The sequence below is a fragment of the Protomyctophum parallelum genome (assembly GCF_964188405.1).
Source record: "Protomyctophum parallelum genome assembly, chromosome: 3".
NCBI lineage: Eukaryota > Metazoa > Chordata > Actinopteri > Myctophiformes > Myctophidae > Protomyctophum > Protomyctophum parallelum.
The window spans coordinates 28,404,392-28,424,246 of NC_139698.1; the positions used below are offsets into that span (position 1 = coordinate 28,404,392).

Sequence of the window (19,855 nt, forward strand, 5' to 3'; positions counted from 1 at the left end):
TAGAGCACTTTTATAAACTTTGAGGGTACATATGTATGTTTTTATTTATTTATCATTGAGCATTCACATATTTCTACATTTATACATAAATGTTTTATTTGGGACTAGAACCTTAAAGAAGCAGACACAGATTTGCCATTCCATGCATTTTATTTAATCAATCAAAATACCATTTAATTATTGATTTGTTTGTTTTTGTTTTTTCAGATTTTTTGTTTAAACATTGCTAATGATTAGTTATACCTAATCATTAGATTAATCATAGCATATTTATTAATCCTACACACCAAAAACAAATGTTCATGAAATCATGCAATCATTAGAAAATGTAAGCAAATGGAATTATATTGGAATCATTTAAAGATGTCCACTGGTTCACTCCACTAGCTTGTACCCTGAATATCCAATGCAAAGAGAAAACGAACAACAAAATCAAATGTTATCAACTTTAATTATATTGAGATGTCCACACATTTAAAATAAAATGAAATGAAATGAAATAAAATACTGTCTCTGATATTGTTGTTCTTGATACTCACAGCTGATTGGTCCAATGGTGAAGGGTTTGAAGGATGTGGAAATGGAGCGACGCCGCCTCCCTGAGCAAACCTGTGAATGGTGAAGGAATAGCAGTAAGCACACAGTTTGCTACTGACTTAACTGTCTGGTGTGAAACAGTGTGGAAAGAAAGTGTGAAACTTACAGGAGAACATGAGGAGGCTCTCTGGTCACACAGGAGGAGGCTGCAGTGAAGGTAGATATCTCTGTAGTCTCCATGGAACAGGAAGAGCAGGGCAGAGAAACGAGCCTGGAGGGAAGAGCCGCTCTCAACCACTGTCACCTGACGACGGTTGGTAGGACACCTGGAATAACACGACATCATCAATATATTTCATCCCTCATTCTTCATTAATTAATTAACTTATTCATTTATGAAGGATTTTACATTCATACAAAGACACTATCTAATAATAACATCATAGTTACCATATACCGGTACCCAATACCACACTCCCAACCAAAATTCTCTTTCATTCTTTGTTAATTGTGACACAAACCATCTGCTGAATAGTGAAACCTACTTGTTTTGAATGAGGAAGTGTCGCGTGGGGTCATCAGGGCTGGAGGAGTGAGTGGCGTAGCAGTCGTCCAGAACGACCACCAACCTTGGATCTGTTTCCTCTACAGATACTCCTACATACAGGGCAGAGCCCACTGGCAGGGTGACTGGACCTGCTGGGTAAGGCTCTGTGTAGTTGGAGTTTTGGAACAAGGACATGGAGACGCTGGCTGGTGAACCCACACCTGAAATACCACCTTCAAGCCTGTCAAGGAAACATAGCATTTAAAGGATGAAACTGTATGTGGTTTGGTTTGGCCATGTGGCTGCATGGCTGTTAGACACATTTTTAAGTGCGAAATAATTCACATTTATTGTACTGAAATTACTGCAATTTCACTGTCATTTTGCCATTTAGAAAATAGTTTCCTTACTGGAGGTTTGGTCTGACAGCCACATCTAGGCTGGTCTCTGTGGCCAATGGATAGACACAGGAGAAGGGGATACTCTCAGGAAGTGAGATGTTGTTTGCAGGATAGATAAACAAACTATTGGAGTAGATGGCATGGGTGTTGTTGGTCTGAAAGAAGGATGTTAAAGGAATTGAATCATAGCCACCTGAAACAATGTACCAATATCTACCTCATAATTAAACAGAATGACTGACAAATGCATTGTGTAAAATACATACATTAAAAAAAAAAAAAAAAAAAACACACACACACACACACACACACACACACACACACACACACCGTCAATATGTTCCCACAGGTGTCAGCCTGACGTTCCACTTGGTACCACACTGTTCCATCACGCTCTGTGAAAGATGAGCACTGTGGGTCGGCCAGGTGACCAGAGGATCCATTCAGACCAGAGGATTCCAGGACAGTCAGATGCAGCCCAATTTGGATTTGACTCCGACCACAAATGAGTTGAGATACTGGTGCCGGAGGGTGATGACTGACTGAAACAGAAGGATTGATAGTAACTGAGTGGGTTGAGGATAATTAGATGATAAAATCTATAGGGAGGAAAAAGCAAGGTTTCAGACAATCCTTCTACAATCTACATCACCAAAGATGTTTAGTAATATTATTATATTATTACAGATTAGTATTTTATGAACACTGCACTTTACCTGCACAATAACCTAATTGACAGGCGTTTGGTGGTAGAATCTTGTAGACATAGTAGTTCCAACAGTTCTTGACATGGATGGGACGTGAAGGATAAACCGTATTACAACAGTTACCACTATACTTGCCACACATGCTGCGCTGTACAATTCTATCTGACACTGCAGGATGAGGCGGTTTCATCCATAAAGGAACATGTGTGCCACACCGACTTTCTTCCACACATGTCTCTGGTAACTGGGCACTGCTTTTCCCCAGGAACAGTCGATACCACCCTTGCCAGTTGACATACCTGTCACAGCGATAGTTACCATCACTGAAATCTGTCGCTCTCCAGGTGTCATTCAGTACTGTGTGGTGATCACAGGGATCGACACAGCGAGAGTTGATACAGTCCTGACCTAATGGACAAACCACGTTTCCACAGGAGAACTGAACACCAGATCTTTTGGCCCCGGAGGGATGCACGAGGCACTCAAAGGAGCCAGGTGTGTTCACACAGACCTGAGAGCCATGGGTGCAGGGTGCCTCAGGGAGGGAGCACTCATCAATATCCTCACAGCCTTTCTCTGGTGACCATCTGTAACCTTGGTGACAACAGGAGGAATCACTGCAGAGCTTTACATCGTAACAGGTGAGGCCGTCACCCACGAAGCCATCTTTACACACACAGGACACTGATTGGCTGAAGGTGTCGCCTCTCTCCATTTTGACAGGTGACTCCAGGCATTTAGCCTCATCATGACATGATTTACAGCTGAGGACGGTTGGACCTGTGGAAGGAATTAGTCATTCATTATGACTATCAATTTTGACAGTATTAATTTTCATCATTATGAGCTAAATTGGATAAACTCTGTCCTTTTAGACTTGTTAGTGGCAAGCACTGTCAAAGCTTACAATCCCTGCACATGGGTCCAAGCTACTGACATCATAACTCAACCATAATATATCAATCAATCAATCAATCAACTTTATTTGTTCAGACTCAGGGTCCAATAAAAACAGACAACATAAAACACTACATACAGATAAGAAACACCCCTAACCCATAAAAACATAAATTTTACAATAAACCAGTGCTTCCAAAAAGCAGACCGGTACCTAGTGCTACTGAAACTGGGGTTACCATAGCAGCATAATTTTACAGTTTTGAGACTCATTGAGCCGACACATAAATGTATACAATAAGTTTCTCAGTAAGGCATGAAAAGTGTATACTCCCACACTACAGTATAACTCACTTGCACTGTCTGCTCCACCTTTGGCTTTTTCAACAATATCTGCAATTTCTGCATGCAATCATTATAGGCAACCTGCAGTTTATACATGCTTGCTTTCTTCAATTTAACCCACAAGGGGGCGGTATACAGGGAAGTGCAGTATGCTCTGAAGAGATTTACTTTAACCTCAGGTGAACATGAGTGGAATTTCCTCCCCAGCCTCCCAGCATGTTCGCCTGAGCATACAGTATACGGCACTGCCTATACAGATCCTCATCATCAGACAGTTTTTTTTTTAATATATATTTTTTATCCCACGATTTTGTAACCCATTTTTCACCCCTGTGTCAATCATCTAATGTGATCCTGGGCTCTACACACCCTCCGCCAACCTGGGGAGAGCAACGGACTTAACTCATTCTTCCTTCATGATTGAGTGTCCAAGTTGCTCCTTTACACCTGACAGGGGGGAGTTTCCCTGGTTGGACATAGCGCGTGGAAGGAACACGTTATTCCAACCAGTTCCTTTCCCCTCCATCAGGCGCCCCGGCTGGCCAGGGGGAGGCAGTTTAGAGACCAGGATTACTGCATGTTTTTGTGAGGGTATCTACCCTAGGGGACACGGGGAGAACATGCAAACTCCACACAGAAAGGCCCTTTCGCCAACCCCGCCTTCGGGTATGGGCACTGATGACGCGGAGGAGGAAACACGCCACCAGCACCCACAGCGCCCCGAGCGGGAATCGAACCCAGGACCTTCTAGCTGTGAGGCGACAGTACTACCAACTGTGCCACCATGCCCCTCTCATCATCAGACAGTTGGTCAGTTATCACATGTCCCAGATACTTGGCTTTACTGCAAATGGATAACACCTGATCAGATAGATAAAAGGAGGGAAAAGAGAGGTCTTTATCCCCTTTCGTCCTGCAGATCAATTACTACGCTCTTTTTGGCATTATATTTGATATCATACGCTACCCCATAGTCAGAGCATACATTTAGCAGCTGTTGAAAGCCTGGGAGAAAGTATTGCCAAATCATCAGCGTACATTAGATGGTTTACCATGGAGTTTCCAATCATACAACCTGTGTTACAATTATTCAGCTGAACAGAGAGATCATTCATATAGAGATTAAAGTTATGCTTAGTAGTAGTAGCTTAGTATGACAATGACATGTAGTTTGTGTTAATTATTGCTACATATTGTTAGCTTCATAGCATAATTGCCTAAGTCATATACTTTTTTTGTCTGTTTTTTCAAAAATAATTAATACATAATAAAAATAGAACAGAGATAAAGTACCTTGCATAGAAATTGGTCAAACAATATTTGCGTTAGCAATGTCTATAGAAGAAAGAAAAGAGGAGAGGGGAGAAAAAACAAGGGAGACCACCACCTGTGTGTGTGTGTAGAAACCAGTACAATGCATAAGGCAATCACCATCCCCCAGTTTAAATATCGCTCATCTCTGGGACTACTGTCAGAGTTTTTACATGGTCCTTAAGTCATATTCTTTATGTTTTCTGATAAGAGAAAATTAAAAATGGGCTTTTTTTTCCCCTTCTTTTTTTTGTACTTAAAAGTGCCTATACGTCAACACTCATATTGCATAAGTCATGCTTATCTGCCTTAATTTAGATCTACCTAACTCTATACACCTAACTGCTAACCTGCTAATTCATCTTGCCTTGGTTCTCAGAATGCTTGTTGCATTCAAAATCATTCCGCCTAAGTCAAACATGTTAGCCTAATAGCAAAATTGCCTACTCATTTTTGGAATGTAACAATCATTCTGATAGGCTGAGGACATAGGCAGTGAGGCACAATAAAGCAGAAGTGTTAGGAGAGTAGAGTTAGGCAGAAATGTCAATTTGGCCAAAACATGACTTAAGCAATTATGCTATGAGGCTAACATATTATTCCTCAATATGTGACGATTCAATTAAGGATAACGATAACAAATACATTCTCTTCATTTTGATTCTTGAAAGGAAAACAAGTGTAAAGATCAAGCTGATTGAATGCTTGATTTTGCATTAAGGTCTGTTCATGTAATAAGACTACCAAGCAGAACACCCATCTAATGTTAAAAATCATAGATACCAATAAGAGGACATTAGAGTCAGTTTACCTGCACTGTTTCCACTAACATTCTGTATGAACAGAACCACCAGAAGAGCTGACACTCTCATCATCCTGGAGATCTGGCAGAAACCTGTTGGAAATACACAATATTCTTAGACAGACTACAACCCGTAAAGAAAACTAACATCACTGACTCAATGCAAATGATTGGTTCATTGCAGAGGTAGAACATTTTACTTATAACATATGTAGAAAAGGCTCTCATTACAAAATATGTTACCACACCTGAAAATCACCACTTCATGGGAACTTGTTCTCGTGCTTCGTACTCAGGCTTCTCTCTTAGCTTCTGGAGGTCATGTTCGAGAATTTATAAGCCTTAGTTGTGGTCATAGAGTATAACACGTGACTGTCAGTATACACAGTATTCTTTTTTATGATTTCATGCATCAATCATATCTTATCTTTCTAAGTCATCATAATTCTTGCATCCAGGGGCGTTGGTTGGTCAAAGACAGTCGGCACATAAAGGATGCCTTTGGTGTACGCAGCCATGAGACCTTTATAGGAGCTGGATTTAATGTTTGCCAAACCAGAAGAAATCATGATTCATGGCAGACCCTACCTTGTTGAGCACCTATGTCTGCACCATCTTTGTCTAAGTTGAATCAACCTAAGCTGCTGTTTGGTGGTTGCATACAAAATAAAAAATCACACCCGTGTGAAGTAAGTGTGCAACTCCGTGTGGCGGTCCCCAGAACTTCCAGACCCACAGGAAGGGTTACATGTTACATTTCAAAGTTGCCTTGTTGCCTCGTTTACATGTTAGGCATTTGCTGGGTAACCTGTGTTTATGACATTGATCTCCATTTGCAGCCATCTATCTGCTTTGTGCTTAACCTTCAGGCATTTGCAAGGGGAAATTATCCATTGTCATTAGGAAAATGAATGAACAGAGGAAAAAACTGTCCTGCAGATTTCATCATGAACGTGAAACCTGGAAACAAGGTCACTCCTATGAAGACAGAGATAATGTAACATCATTGAGAGATCTGACGCTTCTAATCTTGATTTATTGTTTTATTGAGAACATTCGTCTCACTTTGTCTGAGTTCTTATTGTTCTTTTGTTACTTAGTTTGTACATGTGGATTGACAAATCCCATTTACTGTAAATGTGTCAAATGATTGCAATGTTTTAGACCTTTTAATTTAAAAACAGTTTTGGACAAAATTAGTTTTCTACCCGACTGAGACAATATTCAATTCGTTTTCAATGTATTTGATGTTTTCTTTTTCCAATGTTAAGTCTGCATGGCCAGGTGATTGGGTCTATACTGAAAGGCTTCAGTGCTTTGACCGGTGAGGAGGTCCTGACCAAGTGTTACATATATGTGACCAGTTCAGTGAGAATATGTTGGGGTGGCCCGAAATTGTTTACATCATTGAACATTTTAAAGAAATAAGATTTTTTTTAATGTTGTGTTAAACAGGGAACAGACATATCGTGAAACAGAAGGACAGTCCAATGGACTGTTAGAGGACTTTTGCCATTCATAGTCTAAGTAAAATCCTCAGTGTTAAAGGAAAATTCCATAATAAAAGGCTTTCTTACCTTTCTTTGTAGTTGTTACGTCCCCACCAAAGAGGTCAGGTGTTATTTTGTGCAAAAGCTCCTTATTGGCCCAGGCCGTAGCGTAACGGTCTGGGCACCGGACTGGTAATCCAGTCGCAGTGTGCCGCGGGTTCGACTCCCGGACCCGACACGGCCTTTACTGCATGTCATCCCCCATCTCTCTCCCGTTTCCTGTCAGCCTACTGTCTGTCCCTTCAAAAAATCAATAAAAGGCGTAAGCCGCAAAAAAAATATCTTTAAAAGCTCCTTATTAGCTATTTCCCCTACCATAAGCCCTAAATGAATTGAATGGGAATTGAATGGGGATATGGGGTGTTGTGCTAATTCGCTTATTTCCATCGCTCAAAATTATATATTTTTTGTATTATATCCTCTCTTCATAATGTAAATAATATCCCAAGCGGCACACTTTACCACTTATTTCGATGGAAATAAGCAAATTAGCACAACACCCCCACATGGAAATTTTGTAACACAGACCAGGCTTTCCTCCGAGGTGGAAAGCCTGGAGGTTAAGTTTTACCTAAAGCCAGTCCACATCACTGCAACTACTTGCAACTCCTTGGAAATTCTTGCGACCATTATCCCAAATGGCACCGTTTTGCAACACCGCTGCAATGTATTGCAACTGGTTGTTTCTTGAAGGCTGGACTTTATAGGTAGTGTGAAATGTTTTGGTTGAAAAAAGGTTTTCGATAAAAGGTTAAAGCTCTATTCTGATAGTAGGGGCGGCGGTGGTTCAGGGTTAGAGTGGCTGGATGGTAACCGCAAGGTTTCCAGTTCGAACCCGGGCTCCCCCAGAGTTAGTGTCGAAGTGTCCTTGAGCAAGACACTGAACCCCTAATTGTTCCTGATGTTCTGGTTGGTGCCTTGCATGGTGTACTTCTACACCAAGGCTTCCCACACTTTTCATGCTGCCCCCAAAAATAATGAACTGAGGCATTACATTTAGTTTGACTCTGTTCCACAGTCCACAGATACAGTAGCTGGCTCTAGCCCCTGAGGGCTCCATTAAGCAATTCATATAATATGACATATAATATTACAGTTTTATGAGCTGGGGGCGTGTGGAAAGTCATATAGCAATTTTAAGCATGTTAAGAAGCGCTTTCGACACCCCGTGGAGTGCGCAAAACGGCCTTGAATTAGTCATGGGAGTGTTTAAGGCGTGTTTGAGACGTACCCAAACAACATGTCCGTACTATTCTCTTTACCAGTCAGCTGATGTCACATACGGAATGCGCACTTTGGGGATCGTGGTATTACATTTCTTCAGGCTGGCACCATAGAAGACATGACATGACTTTGTCACATTTGGGTTAATTATTCCTATTGCACTGCATGCTGTCACCTTTATGCCTCAAAATAATTTGTTTCTATTGAAAAACACCAGTAAAATAACGTTTATTATATTTTATTTCATTCAAGTCATGATGAAGGAATGAGTTGAATGATGCTGCTTAATGCTGTGCCTGTGGCCCCGATGGTATATGGTCTTCGCTCGTAGCATTTTATTGAAGAAGACTTGAATCGGGTGTGATACAGCATATGAAAGCAAACTTCCCAAGGATTATTATTATTATTTTTAAGGTTGAGAAATTAAAGAATTATGGCCGTTTCTAATCTCAACATTTTACAAAAAAAAGACGCAAAAAGAGGCTGTTGCCATGTCTCATAGAAACAAGTAAATAGGTCTATAAAAATAAGCGCATATAACAGGGGTCTGTAACCTATTTTAAATGAAGTGCCATGTTTTTATTTTCTAGATAGTGAGTCTGCCATATCCAGATTAATTTTAATTACACCACAATAAAATAAAAAAACATATTTTGATTGTCCACAAATATGAAGTTCTTCCTTCTTTTTAAATGTTCTTGCACATTGTTATAATGATCATATATATATCCCCCTGCAGTCAGAGTTCATAGTTTTAATGAATGAATGTGATGCATTGTGAGCTGGTATAGATCTGCTATTTTCAAAAGTAATCTGGATTAGCCGTCCTTAGTTGGGCAAATGCATTCATCTGTGGATCGTTGACATGGGAATGTGCTGTGTGAGGATCACTGGTTTAAACAACATTAGGAGAAAAGCCCAAATAACCACTTTAGAAACAATAAAAGCAACCACAACTAGTACCTACCAATATTTACAAGCAACTTTACAGAAAAAGAAGCCGCTTATAATAAACAGACATGGCAACACTCCAGCAGCCTCCCAGAGCCGCTAAAGTGTAAAATCAAACAGTGCTTTTTGCGTTTATGAGGTGGTCAGACGTCTAATCGTTATGCGCTGAGTGTTTTTAGGTCAAGGGGCTTAATAGCAAATTGCGCAAAGCGAAAATAATTAACATATGGACACTCCCACAATGCTAAAATATTCAGGAACGCCGTATGCCATATGTGTGTGCGTTCAACACGGGCCGATATGCCTTTCATAATACGAATGTGCGCAGAGCGAGGGCAATTTATGTATTACCCCATTGTAAAACGCATCTTCAAAATCCAGCCCTGAATCTCTAACAATGCCCATTCAAAAAATATGTTCTGGTGAATAATGCAGTGAAACAAAATGAAAATGAGAGTGTCAGGCTACAGATACTGAGATACAACCATTTTCGTGTGTGATATTTGACAATTTTGCCTGTGTTTGACCATTTTTTTTTGTAGTATATTTCTTGGTTAATTTTGATAATGGTCTTGGTAATGGTCTTCTTCTTCTTCTTATTCTTCTACTGGTATTTATAAAGCAATAAGCCACAAGAGGTGTGAGTTTACCTTGTAGGCTATTTTATAACGGCTGAGAGGCGTGGCGAAGCATGAGATGAGTGCCTCCAATAAAATCCTTGATGTGTGTAGTTTCGCTGATTTTATTTATACAAAATAAATATAAATGTGAGTGTACTTTCTAGAGACTATTTAGCATCTGTGTACCTTACCCACGTGGAAATTCTATTTTATTTGGTAGGCCCTAAAATTATGATCGCGGGAAATTATTTTGGGTAGTTCTTATTCCGGTTGTGGTTCCAGTCTGATGACTACTACAAACCTGCAGTGACTACAACATGATGTAAGATATCATCCGCTCCCGATCGAATCACACAGCGATTTTGTAACACGTACAGACCAGGCTTTCCTCCGAGTTGGAACGTCTGGTGACGCGAGGTTACCCCTTCCCCTCTCTGTATGGCCTTGATTGAGAGACTGATTCCACCTCGGCTAATTAATGAGACTGGCTATGGACCAGAGCTAAGGTCTATGTTGTGCTATGAACAGGGCCGTGTTTATCCACAGGCAAGCTGATCTGTCATGGGAATTGCAATTGGGGGCCCCGGCTCCACCAGCCCAATGGCTAATTTGGCCCTGGCTGTACCTTGAGATGGCACTATGGCAGTACGTACACACCTGTGTCACATGCAATGACATAATTTCTAATGAGTTAACTAATCTGTAGCACCGTCTCTGTCTGAAATGATGCTGCTGTTAACTGTAGGCTAATGATCCAAACTTGCCAGTTGTTCTACCTGAGTTTTTCCATCATTAAAGCGTTTTCAGTTTGCCAACTTCAATGTTTTCTGTGTGACAGTGTCATGGCTGAAAGTAACCACTGAGTGCCGCTATAGAACCAATTATATCCTTTCCTCACAAATGCAAGAAGACAAAGTACAGTAACAGCAAATATATGTACAGACATTTATAATGGATCAAAGTTCGCAATGCTCAGCATTATATGTGCAGCAGACAGTGTTGAACACTTAGCCTAACAAAATAAAGCCAAATTATAAAAATCATTTATATTTATTAATTTGTTTTTAATCATTTGTTTGATTGGCTAGTGTTAAAGCCCTATCGTAGGTCTTTCCTCCTACTGAGAAGGATGTTTTCTCAGGGAGGATTCATAGTCATACACAGTTGATGTTTAAAAGTGCTTGTCAGTCACCTTATCACCTTGTTTTATCACTATTATTTAGTTATAAAGTACTTGTCAGTCACCTTATCACCTTGTTTTTTCACTATTATTTAGTTATGACACACATACTTGATGTCAAGGATATGTTTTCAATGATCAGTGTGTTTTCTTACAATACTCCATTATTTATTTTAGAGCACTTTTATAAACTTTGAGGCTACATACGTATGTTTTTATTTATTTATCATTGAGCATTCACATATTTCTACATTTACATAAATGTTTTATTTGGGACTAGAACCTTAAAGAAGCAGACACAGATTTGCCATTCCATGCATTTTATTTAATCAATCAAAATACCATTTAATTGTTATCATAATTATTGATTTGTGGTATGTTTTAGTTTTTTCAGAAAAAAAGAAATGAAACCTTGTTAATGATTAGTTATACCTAATCATTAGATTAATTATAGCATATTTATGAATCCTACACACCAAAAATAAATCATCATTTGTCATCATCATATAAAATGTAAGCAAATGGAATATATTGGAATCATTTAAAGATGTTCACTGGTTCACTCCACTAGCTTGTCCCCTAAAGATCCAATGCAAAGAGAAAACAAAACAAAAACAAATGTTATATCAACTTTAATTATATTGAGATGTCAACACAAATAAAATAAAATATTATTATTATTGTTATTATTGTTGTTCTTGATACTCACAGCTGATTGGTCCAATGGTGATGGGTTTGAAGGATGTGGAAACGGAGCGACGACGCCTCCCTGAGCAAACCTGTGAATGGTGAAGGAATAGTAGTAAGCATACAGTTTGCTACTGACTTAACTGTCTGGTGTGAAACAGTGTGGAAAGAAAGTTTGAAACTTACAGGAGAACATGAGGAGGCTCTCTGGTCACACAGGTGGAGGCTGCAGTGAAGGTAGATATCTCTGTAGTCTCCATGGAACAGGAAGAGCAGGGCAGAGAAACGAGCCTGGAGGGAAGAGCCGCTCTCAACCACTGACACCTGACGACGGTCGGTAGCACACCTGAATAAAATACAATAATACATCATTACTATTTCATCCCTCATTCTTCATTAATTTATTGATTCATTAATTTACTTATTCATTTATTGTTTTGAAGGATTACCATTTTACATTCATACACTGTAGTAATAATAAGCACCTCAAGCACATCATAGTTATACCTTATACCCCTTGCCACACTCCCACCCAATTAACCTTCTCTTTCATTTCTTGTTTATTGTGGCACAATAATGAAACCTACTTGTTTTGAATGAGGAAGTGTCGCGTAGGGTCATCAGGGCTGGAGGAGTGAGTGGCGTAGCAGTCGTCCAGAACGACCACCAACCTTGGATCTGTTTCCTCTACAGATACTCCTACATACAGGGCAGAGCCCACTGGCAGGGTGACTGGACCTGCTGGGTAAGGCTCTGTGTAGTTGGAGTTTTGGAACAAGGACATGGAGGTGCTGGCTGGGGAACCCACACCTGAAATACCACCTTCAAGCCTGTCAAGGAAACATAGCATTTAAAGGATGAAACTGTATGTGGTTTGGTTCGGCCCCATGTGGCTGCATGGCTGTTAGCAGACATTTTTAAGTGCAAACTGGAGAAAAAAAAAACATTAATGATCAACATTAACTATGTATAAAATGTGGCATACAAATAGTTTCTGTAGCAGATAAAAGTATGACAGAAAAACAAATTGAAGTCGGAAATGTAATACTAGTCTCTTCTTGTACGGCAGCAAGTAGAGGCCATTATAACAATGGCAGATGACTTCATGAAGAACCATTCAAAACACATTAAATCTGGAACTTTTGTCATTTGTCTGCCTTTTCACAGTTCTGTATTGAGGCTGTTTGGTGAAATGCAGTTCACATTCATTGTACTGCAATTACTGCAATTTCACTGTCATTTAATTGCTATTTAGAAAATAGTTTCCTTACTGAAGGTTTGGTCTGACAGCCACATCTAGGCTGGTCTCTGTGGCCAATGGATAGACACAGGAGAAGGGGATACTCTCAGGAAGTGAGATGTTGTTTGCAGGATAGATAAACAAACTATTGGAGTAGATGGCATGGGTGTTGTTGGTCTGAAAGAAGGATGTTAAAGGAATTGAATCATAGCCACCTGAAACAATGTACCAATATCTACCTCAAACAGAATGACTGACAAATGCATTGTGTAAAATACATACATACATTAAAAAAATGTGCTCGCGCACACACACACACACACACACACACACACACACACACACACACACACACACACACACACACACACACACACACACACACACACACACACACACACACACACACACACACACACACACACACACACACACACACACACACACACACACACACACACACACACACACACACACATACATACATACACAAATCCTTTAAAAAAACAAGTTATCAGACAAATCCTCACCGTCAATATGTTCCCACAGGTGTCAGCCTGACGTTCCACTTGGTACCACACTGTTCCATCACGCTCTGTGAAAGATGAGCACTGTGGGTCGGCCAGGTGACCAGAGGATCCATTCAGACCAGAGGATTCCAGGACAGTCAGATGCAGCCCAATTTGGATTTGACTCCGACCACAAATGAGTTGAGATACTGGTGCCGGAGGGTGATGACTGACTGAAACAGATGGATTGATAGTAACTGAGTGGGTTGAGGATAATTAGATGATAAAATCTAGGGAGGTAAAAGCAAGGTTTCAGAGTTATTACAACGCATCGTAAACAAACACTCAAGCCTTCGTCACCAAAGATGTTTAACAATATTATATTACATTACATATGAGTTCATGAACATCACTTTACCTGCACAGTAGCCTACGTTACAGATTTGTGGTGGTAGAAGCTTGTAGACATAGTAGTTCCAACAGTTCTTGACATGGATGGGAAGTGAAGGATAAACCGTATTACAACAGTTACCTTGATACTTGCCACAAATGCTCCGCTGTACAATTCTATCTGACACTGCAGGATGAGGCGGTGACATCCATAGAGAAATATATGTTCCACACCGGCTTTGTTCCACACATGTCTCTGGTATCTGGGCACTGCTTTGCCCCAGGAACAGTCGATACCACCCTTGAAAGTTGACACTCCTCCTGTCACAGTATGAGTCACTTTCACTGAAATCTGTCGCTCTCCAGGTGTCATTCAGTACTGTGTAGTGATCACAGGGATCGACACAGCGAGAGTTGATACAGTCCTGACCTAATGGACAAACCACGTTGCCACAGGAGAACTGAACACCGGATCTGTACCTGGAGGGATGCACAAGGCACTCAAAGGAGCCAGGTGTGTTCACACAGACCTGAGAGCCATGGGTGCAGGGTGCCTCAGGGAGGGAGCACTCATCAATATCCTCACAGCCTTTCTCTGGTGACCATCTGTAACCTTGGTGACAACAGGAGGAATCACTGCAGAGCTTTACATCGTAACAGGTGAGGCCGTCACCCACGAAGCCATCTTTACACACACAGGACACTGATTGGCTGAAGGTGTCGCCTCTCTCCATTTTGACAGGTGACTCCAGGCATTTAGCCTCATCATGACATGATTTACAGCTGAGGACGGTTGGACCTGTGGAAGGAATTAGTCATTCATTATGGCTATCAATTTTGACAGTTGTGAACATTATGCTTAAAGGTCAATATTGTATTTAAGTGTATGTATGTATTCATTTTCATCATTATGAGCTAAATTGGATAAACTCTGTCCTTTTAGACTTGTTAGCGGCAAGCACCGTCAAAGATTGTGTTAACGTTATTCAGCTGAACAGAGAGATCATTCATATAGAGATTAAAGTTATGCTTAGTAGTAGTAGCTTAGTATGACAATGACATGTAGTTTGTGTTAATTATTGCTACATATCGTTAGCTTCATAGCATAATTGCCTAAATCATATACATTTCTTTGTCTGTTTTTTCCCCCTCCCGCTCCCATGTGGTGTCCTTTTTCATATAAACATACATTTGTGTAATGCATAGATACCCCTCATTTCCTACCCGTCCACCCACTATACCCACCCACTCTTCCCCGAGGCAGAGACAATACTGCAAGAAAGAAACATAAAGCAAAAATAATTAATACATAATAAGAATAGAACAGAGATAAAATACCTTGCATAAAAATTGGTCAAACAATATTTGCGTTAGCAATGTCTATAGAAGAAGGAAAAGAGGAGAGGAGAGAAAAAACAAGTGAGACCACCTGTGTGTGTGTGTAGAAACCAGTTTGCACAATGCACGTACAATGCATAAGGCATTCACCATCCCCCAGTTGAAATATTGCTCATCTCTGGGACTACTGTCAGAGTTTTTACATGGTCCTACGTGTTGTAATCTGATCGCCCATGGCTGTGTACTTGTACGTGAGAGCACAGTGTACTTGATAATGTATTATGTACTGTACTGTAGCATACTTTATAGTTAGCTACTGGAGAGTGGAGACATCTCAGACAGCAAGGTCAGCTTGTTGCAGTAGCGGTTGTTATGTCTCAAGTGTTGTGTCACGTCATTAGGATCCAGCTCTATATATTTCCTGTATGTGTGTAATAAACTGTGTGAACCTTTTAGCGTGATACTGTCTCGTGTCGCGTTATTGTTCTCCCGGGCCCGTCAACCGCCGTCATTTTGCATCATGCTTATCTGCCTTAATTTATATCTACCTAACTCTATACACCTAACACTGCTAATTCATCTTGCCTTATTGTCTCCACCAGCCGAAGGCATGGGGAGAGTATGTTTTGCACTCCGTCCGTCCGTCCGTGTGTCCGTGTGTCCGTCCGTCCGTCCGTCCGTCCGTGACCAGCTAATCTCAGCCACCGTTAACCCGGTCGATGCCAAATTTTGCACACACACTCCCTGGATGCCAACCATGAACCTCTGCCCCAAACTTTCCAGAACGGCCTGTTATAGCGCCACCAGGAGGCCGCTTTGTGCAAAACAGGTTTTTGCACAGCACACCTACAGATTTTGTCCAAACATCACGCAAATTGGTACACAGTCTCTCTAGAGCCATTCAACCAAACCGGTCTTTCATATTTCTCACACTCCATCCTGATTGGTTAAGATTGGCTTCCAAAGTTCACAGGAGTGCTCAGTTTCAAACAAAATGCTGCAAATCATGAACACATCGCGTGATTTCCGTGAAATTGTGCACGCACATTCCCACTAGGCCGAGGACCAAATGCCACATGAACAATTTCAACTCAGCCTCAAGGTGGCGCTATAACTGGCCGAAAAGTGTTTTTACCTCTAACTGCACGGATCTGTGGATAACCTGGTGGAGACCTGTGCCCAGAAGGGCACTTTTTCTAGTTGCCTTTGTTCTCAGAATGCTTGTTGCATTCAAAATCATTCCGCCTAAGTCAAACAAGTTAGCCTAATAGCATAATTGCCTACTCATTTTTGGAATGTAACAAGCATTCTGATAGGCTGAGGACATAGGCAGTGAGGCATAATAAAGCAGAAGTGTTAGGAGAGTAGAGTTAGGCAGAAATGTCAATTTGGCCAAAACATGACTTAAGCAATTATGCTATGAGGCTAACGATATTCCTCAATATGTGACGATTCAATTACCTGTATCAGTAACAAATACATTCTCCTCATTCTTGAAAGGAAAACAAGTGTAAAGATCAAGCTGATTGAATGCTTGATTTAGCATTAAGGCTGTTCATGTAATAAGACTACCAAGCAGAACACCCATCTAATGTTAAATATCATATACCAATTAGAGGACATTAGAGTCAGTTTACCTGCCCTGTTTCCACTAACATTCTGTATGAACAGAACCACCAGAACAGCTGACACTCTCATCATGGTCCACATCCTGGAGATCTGACACAAACCTGTTGAAAATACACAAACAATATTCTTAGACAGACTACAACCCTGTAAGGAAAACTAACATTACTGACTCAATGCAAATGATTGGTTCATTGCAGAGGTAGAACATTTTACTTAATGAGAAATTAAGGCTCTCATTACAAAATATGTTACCACACCTGAAAATCACCACTTCATGGGAACTTGTTCTCGTGCTTCGTACTCAGGCTTCTCTCTTAGCTTCTGGAGGTCATGTTCGAGAATTTATAAGCCTTAGTTGTGCTCATAGAGTACAACACGTGACTGTCAGTATACACAGTATTATTTTTTATGATTTCATGCATCAATCATATCTTATCTTTCTAATGAATCTAGCGGCATTGGTTGGTCAAAGACAGTCGGTACATAAAGGATGCCTTTGTTGTACACAGCCAGGAGATCTAGATGGGAGGTGTGGGTTATTGAGCTGATAGCTGACAGGCTTCTTTTGTTTAACGTGGGTATATCCTATAGTCTTTTTTATTGGCCTAAAATTAGGGATGTACACTTTTTCCGTTTTCCGATCCGATCCCGATATCACAATTTCTGTGTTAGCCGATACCGATACCGAATACCGATACCAGAGAATAATATAATAATACAAAACGAAAAAAAATCAAATTTTGAAGTCCACTCAAATGTGCACCCTTACCCCTGTGTCAGATCTGTGGTTAGACTGGCATATTCGCAGATACCGATATGACCCGATATGACCAAATAAGGGCAGATCCAATACCGATACAGTATCGGGACATGTAAATATACATTCATGAATCCACTTGCTGACCGGCTGTCGGTATTGAGCAATTTGTTTTATAGGTGTTTATATGTGATCCTACCATTAACATCCTATATAAGACAAAATTTTAAAAATGTCATTATGCTTTAAGTAGCATGTGACATGTCAAACTAGGGGGTTTTCATGATGCCCCTATGATGCCCCTAGGCTATTGGGAAATGAGCAAATGTTTGCCAAACCAGAACAAATCATGATTAATGGCTGACCATACCATTAACAACCTATATGGAAAAATAATCAGTGTCAAACTAGGGGGTTTTCATGATGCTGAATCCATTCCAAGCATTAGTTTTGCACAAAAAACACTCCTTGGAATAAATGGCCATAGGGTCAAGTGGCAATGGCCGTTTTTAGCGCAATGAGTGTTTTTCTTTTGCAAAACTAATGCTTGGAATGGATTCAGCATCATGAAACCCCCCCTAGATTGTCATGTCACATCTCACATGCTACATAAAGCATGATGACATTTTTAATTTTTTGCCTTCTATAGGTTGTTAATGGTATGGTCACATATTATGCCAATTATGAAAATTGCTCAACACATGCAAGTTAGCATCCGGCAGTTTCTACATGCTGGGGACCCACACTCAACATTTCTAACATAAATGGTGTACTCAACATGTCTGACGCTTGAGATCTGAGATCTGACGCTTCTAATCTTGATTTATTGTTTTATTGAGAACATTGGTCTCACTTTGTCTGATGTGTTCTCATTGTTCTTTGTTACTTACAGTAATTTGTGCATGTGGATTGACAAATCCCATTTACTGAAAATGTGTCAAATGATTAACCTGTGAGTGAAATGTTGTGCTGGAATGGAGAATGTCCTTTGCAAAATAATGATCATTAGCAGAAACCAGTCCACTGTAATGCAGTACAAATAGCTTAGTACTTTATTCAAACAGAACCCGTGTCTGTGAACATGTGACGATGTGAGAGAGTGGTGATAAACTGTCCAAATAACAGGAAAAGATGAAAAGCTCTGACTGAAATCTCACACAGTAAAAGCCTGTGTTAGTTTAACTCCATGTAATAATAAATAATGTATGAATCATTTGTCATGAACATTTATAGTTAAATAATAATGCTGCAGATGTTGTCTACTGGCTGTGGTATCCATGAAAACAGGAGATGATGTTGCACTGTCTCTTCTAGAACATGTATTTTTAAATGATCTTCATCTTACTAACCACTAGACACACTCATTTTTGTTATGTTTTTGTTTTCTTTTACATTAAAACTGCCAAACTTAATATATCTCTGTCTGTCTCTCCCTCTGTTTGTGGCACTGTGTGTGTGTGTGTGTGTGTGTGTGTGTGTGTGTGTGTGTGTGTGTGTGTGTGTGTGTGCGTGCGTGCCGCTGCGTGCTGGTTTGAGAACCACTGTGGTTGAGTATGTTAATACAATATAACTAGTATATCCTTATGGTAGAGTATGTTACAGAAATACTTTCAAATTAGCAAATGATTGTCACACACCACATACTGTACACACACACACACACACACACACACACACACACACACACACACACACACACACACACACACACACACACACACACACACACACACACACACACACACATCATCAAGGTCAAGGTAAACGTTAATCATTCATATGTGAGGAATGGAGAGACATACAGTAGACCAAGACATGTTTGTGTGGGCGGAGTTTGCACACCCATGCATTTTAATTTTTTCCATTTCCATTGTTTTGTTTGTTATATTTGTCAGGCATAATGATCCTGCATTGATTTGAACAGTTTTTTCGTCAACACAAAAGCCACAAATCATAGAAATAAATGTATAAAAACACAGTCTGTACATTTCATAACTGTCTCTAGTGTTAATATAAAGTAAAATATATGAACTTGACCCCTTCACAACATTACCAGAAGTCAATGCTAATAAGACAGGAGAACAACAACCGTACGTGACAATAACAGTGTTGTCTAATGTAGCTATGAACAAAAACACATAAAGCCAAATTTTGTTAGGAACGGCCATAAGCTGTTCCTCACAGTATAAGCGGAAAGCCAGTATAGAAGCTGATGCTGATGCCGAACATGAAC

At 40.2% G+C, this 19,855-nt stretch overlaps 1 protein-coding gene across 1 annotated transcript; it reads right to left on the minus strand.

The window, feature by feature from the left end:
* Positions 1 to 375: 375 nt before the first annotated feature.
* Positions 376 to 14,632, minus strand: LOC310856631 (pancreatic secretory granule membrane major glycoprotein GP2-like; the record flags this gene model as incomplete). Its single annotated transcript, XM_083762102.1, has 12 exons — positions 376 to 395; positions 540 to 609; positions 704 to 863; positions 1,083 to 1,325; positions 2,492 to 2,600; positions 5,557 to 5,640; positions 11,975 to 12,105; positions 12,347 to 12,589; positions 13,031 to 13,176; positions 13,530 to 13,692; positions 14,133 to 14,328; positions 14,485 to 14,632. 12 exons carry the CDS (start codon positions 14,630 to 14,632, stop codon positions 376 to 378), a joined length of 1,713 nt encoding a protein of 570 aa, XP_083618228.1.
* Positions 14,633 to 19,855: the final 5,223 nt, after the last annotated feature.